The sequence below is a fragment of the Corvus brachyrhynchos genome, unplaced genomic scaffold (genome assembly GCF_000691975.1).
Source record: "Corvus brachyrhynchos isolate BGI_N302 unplaced genomic scaffold, ASM69197v1 scaffold279, whole genome shotgun sequence".
Classification (NCBI taxonomy): domain Eukaryota; kingdom Metazoa; phylum Chordata; class Aves; order Passeriformes; family Corvidae; genus Corvus; species Corvus brachyrhynchos.
The window spans coordinates 1183398-1191158 of NW_008246060.1; the positions used below are offsets into that span (position 1 = coordinate 1183398).

At 38.3% G+C, this 7761-nt stretch overlaps 1 protein-coding gene across 1 annotated transcript in view; it reads left to right on the forward strand.

Moving 5' to 3' along the window:
- Positions 1-416: 416 nt before the first annotated feature.
- The window catches only part of DNA2 (DNA replication helicase/nuclease 2), a gene marked incomplete at its 5' end in the record, with an annotated part of 21374 nt that continues 14029 nt past the window's right edge, over positions 417-7761 (forward strand). The window contains 6 exons of the mRNA XM_008642742.2: positions 417-625; positions 1663-1846; positions 3199-3344; positions 4827-4952; positions 5769-5988; positions 7138-7255. Coding sequence (XP_008640964.2) covers positions 417-625; positions 1663-1846; positions 3199-3344; positions 4827-4952; positions 5769-5988; positions 7138-7255 — 1003 coding nt within the window. The remainder of the gene's footprint in view (positions 626-1662; positions 1847-3198; positions 3345-4826; positions 4953-5768; positions 5989-7137; positions 7256-7761) is intronic.

The following is a 7761-nucleotide window of genomic DNA, read 5'->3' on the forward strand; positions in this document are numbered from 1 at the left end:
GGCAGGTTTGGCCGCTCTATCTCATATTTTGGCCATTGGAAAACTGAAATTTGAATATCAGTTTTCTAATCAAGTTCAGGTAATAGGTAAAAATTTACTGCTCCGTGTTCGAGGCATTTGTGTGACTGTGGGAGTTCATGCCTGCAGGGAGATACAAGCTTTCTCACAAGCACAGGGTTTTCAGTACAGTTATAATTAATTTACAAGTGCTTGTGGAAATGTGGACACAAAAATGAAGCGCTAACTGTAATAAATAGTAAGTTACTTAATATTTATAGAGATTTCCTACACTCTACCTATACAGAAATAAAAAACCCCAAAAAATGTATTTATAAAAACTGAAGAGGAGTAAAATTTGGTTTATATTTGAAGCTTTCTCTCTTTTTGTATGTAGATTGGCTGTTTTCAAATAATGTTCTGTCTTTGTAATTAGCTGCTACTTCAGTTTTCAGAAGAAAGTGGCTGACTCACCTGATACAATCCTCAAGAATGGGCTGAACAACAGATATCGTGTGCTGGAAGTCAGCGTAATACAGAGAAATGGAAGTGACTCTGAGAAACACTTGACAATTACAGCATCTCCCTCCCTGGAAGATACAGAACTGTGCATTCTTAGGAATGGCTGGTAATCCATACAGACACATAGATGTTTGAAAAGAGCATTAACTACTGGATTATTAAATCAATTTTCTTGGTGTTGTCTTTGAGTTGAGTTTTACTGCCTTAAAAGGGATACAGGATCCTGAAACAATCGTTGTTTAATGTAATATTATCAGTGTGCTAGCATAATGGACATTCCGCTTGAGAGAAGTGATGTCAGGTAACGTGTTGAGTGCGTATTACTACCTTGCAGGTTTAATTTGTCTTTGTTGTAACTAAAAGCAAGACGTTAAAGTCTAAGCAGGCTGTTTTGTTTAACTGTTTTGCACTATTTAGAAGTGTTCTTCCAAATTATATAACCTCATTGTGCGTACAAATATTCAAAGTCATGTCTGTAAAATGGGAGGGTTTTAGGCAGCCTGTTAAATCACCATAGTTTGAGCTCTACTGCAAAGTTTTTTTCAAGCAAGGATAGGATTCTAAATCAGTCATTTGTGCATTACATAGTGTGTGACAGAAGAAAAGACTGGAAATTATTTTGAAATACAAGGGGGTATGTGTGCTATTTAGCACTGCTTTTCATTTTTTGTCCAAGATTGAAAGGTGGGAGAAAAGTATGAGAGTCTATTTCTTGAAGGAAAAGATCTTGAACCTTGAAATTTCTGAATCAATACCAATATTTTTAGATTTTGCTGAGTTTCTGAAATAAGTAGAATTGTTAAGTAAGAAGGTAGATCTCACATAATGCAAAAATAGTATGCCAATGTGAAACATGACGACGCTGAAATGGCTGAACACATGAATCTGGAATGACTTGAAGCCAACAGGAATTCCCTACTTACAGGTTGTCCTGATGCATGTACTTAAAAATATCAAAGTTTTGTCAGTAAAAATGCCTTTATTCACTTTCAGGATTTCTCTAGGTGGAGAAATTCTCTCTTAAAAATACCCAACCCAAATCCTCCTGTTTCAAAGAATGTTGAATCTGCTCTGTTAATGTGTTATTTCTTACACATTGTGTCTGTCACTTGCAAATAATTGGTTCAATGTATTCCCTTGCAGGGAGTCTGTCCCGGTTGTTCCAGGGGACATTGTTCATTTAGAAGGGGAGTGCAGCTCTGGCACCTGGGTCATAAATGCCCAGTGTGGATACCTGGTTCTGTACCCAGACCTGCTGCTTTCTGGCACTACGATCTCAAACAGTATTCGTTGTATGAGAAGGGCAGTGCTGAGTGAACGCTTTAGGGTAAGTGTTAACTCCAGACTGTCAGTGAGTTACTGTTCCATTGAGAGTGGTGGGTTAGCTCAGTATTAAATCTGGCTGTGAGGCTGTATTGCAAAATGTCATTATTAGCAATTCATAATGTTTGCAACACAGAATAATTTGGGATGGAAACTGTCTCTGGCTGAGCTTCTCTGTTTTTTTGAGAGTTGCACCTGAAATAATGCAGTAGTCTTAATACAGCTACTGGCCTAAAGAACTGGTCCTTCTGCTTAGAATTCTGATAATTTTTTTGGTAATCTCTTGCCACATTTTGTGTGGATATGAATCCTTTGTGAGGAATGTGCCTCTTGCCATCCATATGAGAACATAATCACACTTGGCCAAGTTAAGAGCTTCTGAAAAATTTAGTGAATTCAGTTAATAATTGGTGTGGGCTAACTCTGGAATCTGAATCCAGCTGCTGGATGTTGGAATGAGGAGAAGTTTCTTGTGGTAGTATCCTTGCTGATATATGAGAAATATGCTGATAAATAGAGGAGCAATAACTGCCAGTTTCAGTTGATGAAAACTTCCAGACATGATAGGAATATAAATCCAAATGAGTAAGGAAATTTTAAAGGAGTGGTAAACAGCCTGGCTGGAAACCTGTGACTGAAACAAGAAAATTAAGTACAGGACATTAAGACTGTGGAATGGTCTTCAACCCTATATTAGAGGAGTAAGGGGAGTAAAGTAATTGTTTGGGACAATTGTTTGGGTCCTGACTGGGAAAACACCCTCCACCTGTTGTGAGTGCAATCCACAAGTGACTGGTCTGTAAGAGATCCGTAATACCACAGTGTTTAGGCTTCCAGTTGTTTCGTGGTGACTCATGTAAAGGTCGTTTACTACCACTTTCAGTTCTTGTGAGTCTACAGAGCCCAGCCCTGCTGATGGGTTTCTGAGCCATTTTGATGATACATGGAATGATTTTCCTGTGAGCTGGTAACAAACAGGAAACAGCTTCACGAAGGAAATGTGTTAGATTGTAAAGGTAAGTATTGGCATTAGGAAAAGCCCACAGGCAAAACTTTCTCAAAATCCATTTTAATTTGAGCCTTTGTTTCTCACCTGCCAGTCACATAGGGATTGTATCCTAACATTGTCAGGGTTGGGATAAATGTGAGAGATAAAGCAATAGGATAGACCCATTTCAATTTGGCTGCTTTCACAGTCAGGTTTGACTAGATAGTCATTAGTGAGGTGAAAGCTGTCGTGATCTTGCAATTAAATAAGTGTAATGCATAATATGCAGCAAATAAAATCCAGAAATTTTATAGAGAACTTGACATGAAATGGGCACAAATCTTCATGTATAATAACATCTGTTGCAGGGCTCCGAGTCTGGTTCCCGTCAAATGCTCATTGGTACAATTCTTCATGACATTTTCCAGCAATCAGTAACAAATAACTTGACACAAGAAAAGGTACAAGAACTAGCAAATAAAATCGTTTATGGACAAAAGTATCTCAAAGAAATGTAAGTAGCATTACAGCTGTCTTTTATGTTTGGAAGACAGGGCAGGAACACTTTGAACTAGCAGATTAAGCTGTACTTCAAAAAATGTAGCACTGGTATCAGGAGAGTATTCTGCCAAATGACTTTTCGTAATGGAAATTGGGGATCTTTTAGTAAGATAATTCCCCATTTGACAATGTAAATTTATTTGCCTTCCCTGCTGAGCTACTTCTATAGATCTGAACTAGTCTTTTGGAGTACCTGAGTGTGCCGGGGGGTTTTTTACTTTCAGGCCAAGCAGGTTGCAGTGTTTGCGTCTGTAACATTAGATTTCCAGGCATCTCCCAAAGTTGATTTGAATGGGACAAATAGTTAATTCTGATCCTCAGCAATGGACTAGAACCTTGTGACTGACCAAGCATTGAATGTCTGATAATTTCATATCTTTATCGGGTTATTTTAAAGCTCAGTTGTTAGAAGACCTTTAACTTATTTTCTCAGCAACGCTGATAGAAATGCTAGCCAAATAAATAGTCTTAATATTTCCATCAGAAAATGGTAAGATGAATGGCTGTCAGTTTTAACATTTTGCTGCAGACTTGATTAAAATACAGTTCTACTCATGTAAATTAAAAAACATTATATCTAGACTGTTATAAATTGTATGTTGGGCAGTGTCAATATCTGTTGGCCTCAGACAACTCAAAAGTTAAAGTTGTAGTGATAAGACTTATTACTCTTAGTTCTGTTTTGAAGGTAATATTTTGAATTGCGACTGCTAAGATTACTTAAAGGTCTTTATGTCACTCTGGGCCTCCAAGAAACTGTTAATTTGCAATCCTTTTTGCATATGTAGGCTACTGTTTGCTGGGATTCAAAAATAAGTTGCATAAGTCTGCTGTCTGTGGTCGTTTGCACTCGTATGTACCTTCTTGTGCAAAATCCCACTTGTATTTCTCTGTTGCTGTAGAATAATGACATCATTTCCAGTAAATGCGAGCCCTGAATTGTCTAATGCCACGTGATGAGATTCTATGTCATGTTCTGTCAAAATGTATGTGAGGAGCAAGGAGCAGATGAGGATATTCAGACAAAAAGCAAATGGTCTTTTAAGTTGGTTTTTTTTTTCAACATTGCATAAATTGTATGAATAGCCATTTTTAAATGCATGAGTCTGGTGCTCCTTTCCTGCAGTCAAACTTTTAGTTTTGTTTCATCTCATCTGCCATGCTGATGTTCTCACTGTGCTGTACCTGTTGTTTCAAAAGTTACATCAGAAATGGATATCCTGTTATAGTATATCTCTTGTAATAGATGTTCAGTTAATAGTTTTATGAATCGAGTTGAACCTCTATGAAGCTGTCATTGTCTACTGTTTATAGATACTTATAAAAACTTGACAGTTACTTCCATTGATCTTGTTGCTACTTGAGGCAAATCTCTTTTGTACCAACAGCAAATTTAATACTTTGTTTCCTTAATGTGCCTGGCTTTGTTTTTTAGGTATCACTTAAATCTGAAACAAGCAGAAATAATGCAAGAAGTGGAAGAATATTTGCCATCGTTTTTTAAATGGGCAGAAGACTTCATGCACAATTCAGCAAACCAAAATAAAATGCAACTAAAACTGTAAGAAGCCAGAATTAAAAGTTTAAACCATTCTATGTTGTATATCTTATTCAGTTTACTTTTAATTTTTAGAACTTCTTACATCTGTTCAGTGATTTGGAGCTAACTCATGGCCTCACTGACCATAGAGCTGATCTTGTGCTGCATGTGTAGCTGCCGTTGTGAGTACTGGGCAAGACATGAAGCCCAGGGGTGAACTGACAAATCTTAAAATCCTTGTGAACAGTGTGGTACAGACTAGAGCTTTTAGTGAGTAGAAAAGCAAGGATATTTGAGCTGTTGACTAAACTAGGAGTTACTGTAGTTATGAGCAAGACCACAAATCAGAATGTGAAGCTATTAATCAAATGGAATTTTTGACTAATATAAGAATTTTTCAGTGAAATGGTGATTTTACTCAACTGCTGCTGAGCTCTTCTTGTCTATGGCTTCTTGCTGTTAATTGTAATAACCACAGGGTGTTAAAGTTTCAATGAAATGGCAGGTCTGAGTAAAACCTGTATGCCACTGTCAAGTGTATATCATTAGAGTGTGGTTATTGAGAAAAGACCAAAAACTATTAAAAACAGTTTAAAGTCTTATTTTAACTTTGATATTTGGGTGAATAGCAAAACTACAGTTAGTTTATGATGTGATGCTTCCTCTGTTAATGGGAAGATAGTTTGAGTGAGAGTCGATGCATTTTATTTGTAAAGCTAGTGCCTAAAAGGGCACTTACAGTGCAGAAACATTACATATTTAATTGCAACACACTTTAATGTTTAAATATTAAGAATTAAGGGAAATTATTAACTTCTGGCTTAATTTTCTTCCTAGGTCAAATGGTGGAAAACCAGAAGATGTATCTTCTAAGATAGAGATTGTCGATATCTTGGACATTGAAGAGAATATCTGGTCTCCCAGATTTGGGTTGAAGGGAAAGATTGATGTTACAGCTAGGGTGAAAATCCATTGCCAGTCTGGAGTACAATCTCGGGTAATGCCTTTAGAGCTCAAGTCTGGCAAGGAATCAAACTCCATAGAGCACAGAAGTCAGGTACAAACACCAAATATCTAATTTCACTGTCAGTGGCTGTGTATACTTCCCTGTTTGATGGCCTATTTTGTCTTATGTATATGAAACACTTTGTATGTGTTATAATCTAAATTCACGGATAGGTCATCCTGGCATGCCCAAAGGGGCTGGTATAAAATGAAAGTGAAGGGAGTAGTAAAAAGTATCTACATTTACCACTTTCAAACACACTTACGGGTTTTATCCTGAAATATCTGTTCTTTAGTCTCTTCTTACTACATTCAAATATTAGGTTTAGGCAGACTGTTTCAGGAATTGGTGTTGTACAGATTTTCTGATAGCTGGCCTGGTTTAGAGAGGTAGTAGCCTTGTTATAAGGTTTTAAAGATGCCTTTTAATTTAAATCCTTGGTCAAGTTCTTACTAGTTGTAGCTTCTAGAAGAGTTGTGATAGTAATGGCTGTTTAGCCAAATAAATTGTGGAAGAACTAAATACAGTTTAGAATGTATTTTGGTTTTAGTACTGTGCTGGTTTTGCCTGGGGCAGTGATAGTTTTCTTCACGGTAGATAAGCATGGGCTGTGTTTTGGATTTGTGCTGAACACAGGTTGATAACACAGAGATGTTGCTGTTATTGCTGAGCAGGGTTTACACAGAGCCAAGGCCTTTTCTGCTCCCTGTAGGGCCACGCTGGGGAGGAGACTGGGGGTGATGGGAAGCTGGGAGGGGACACAGCTGGGACAGAGGACCCCACTGATCAAAGGGGCATTCCAGACCTGATCATCATGCTCAGTATATCCAGTGGGGGAAAGGAGGAGGAAGAGGGGTGGGGGGGCACGCCAAGGTTTGGAGTGATGGAGTTTTGTCTTCCCAAGTCACCATTCCACGTGATGGGGCCCTGCTCTCCTGGGGGTGGTCGAACACCTGCCTGCCCATGGGAAGCACTGAATTAATTCCTTGTTTTGCTTTGCTTGCAAGTGTGGCTGTTCTTTTCCCTACTAAATTGTCTTTATCTCAACCCTCAATGAGTTTTCCAGCTTTTACCTTTCCAATTCTCTCTCCCTGGTGCGAACAGTGGGGAAGTGAGTGGGCAGCTGTGTGGGGCTTGGTTGCTGCTTGGGGTTAAAACACAACAACTATACTGGAATAAATTTATATATAATTTTTGCAGGTTATTCTGTACACATTGTTGAATTTAGAGCGGAGAGTAGATCCTGAAGCTGGGTTTCTTCTTTATCTAAAAACTGGTACAATGTATCCTGTTTCTGGAGCTCGCATGGACCGTAGAGGTAAAGTTGTTCCCCTTCCCTGGAAACCATAATTCTCTTAACTATTATTAAAATCTTTCTTTTTAACTATAAAGTTTACCCTTATGAAAATAGCTGTACTTGGGCATGCATGACTTGTTATAATGTTACTAAGCTTATGTTAAAAATTCAGTTGTTTTATTAATACGGCACAAGGACTTTGCTATGTGAATAATCACTTCTTAGCTGACTGTCTTGGTTTGGAAGACAGGTGTCTGCTAAGGAAGGCAGGAGCCTCCCTTGGAATGGCAGATGCGACCCCTCTTTCCTCTGAGTTATTATAATTTTGAAATCAAAGGGCTTTTAGGCAAAGATATGAGGAATAGGAATAACAGTTCTTTATTATTATATATCTATATGTGTATAACCAGTCAAACGAACAGCAATATCTATGGCAGTAACAGCAAACAGAAGCACAAACCCAGTGCCAGCCTTCTCGGCTGTCAGGCCCTTTCCCCTCGGGTGCAGTTCCGCTCGCAGCCGGCAGG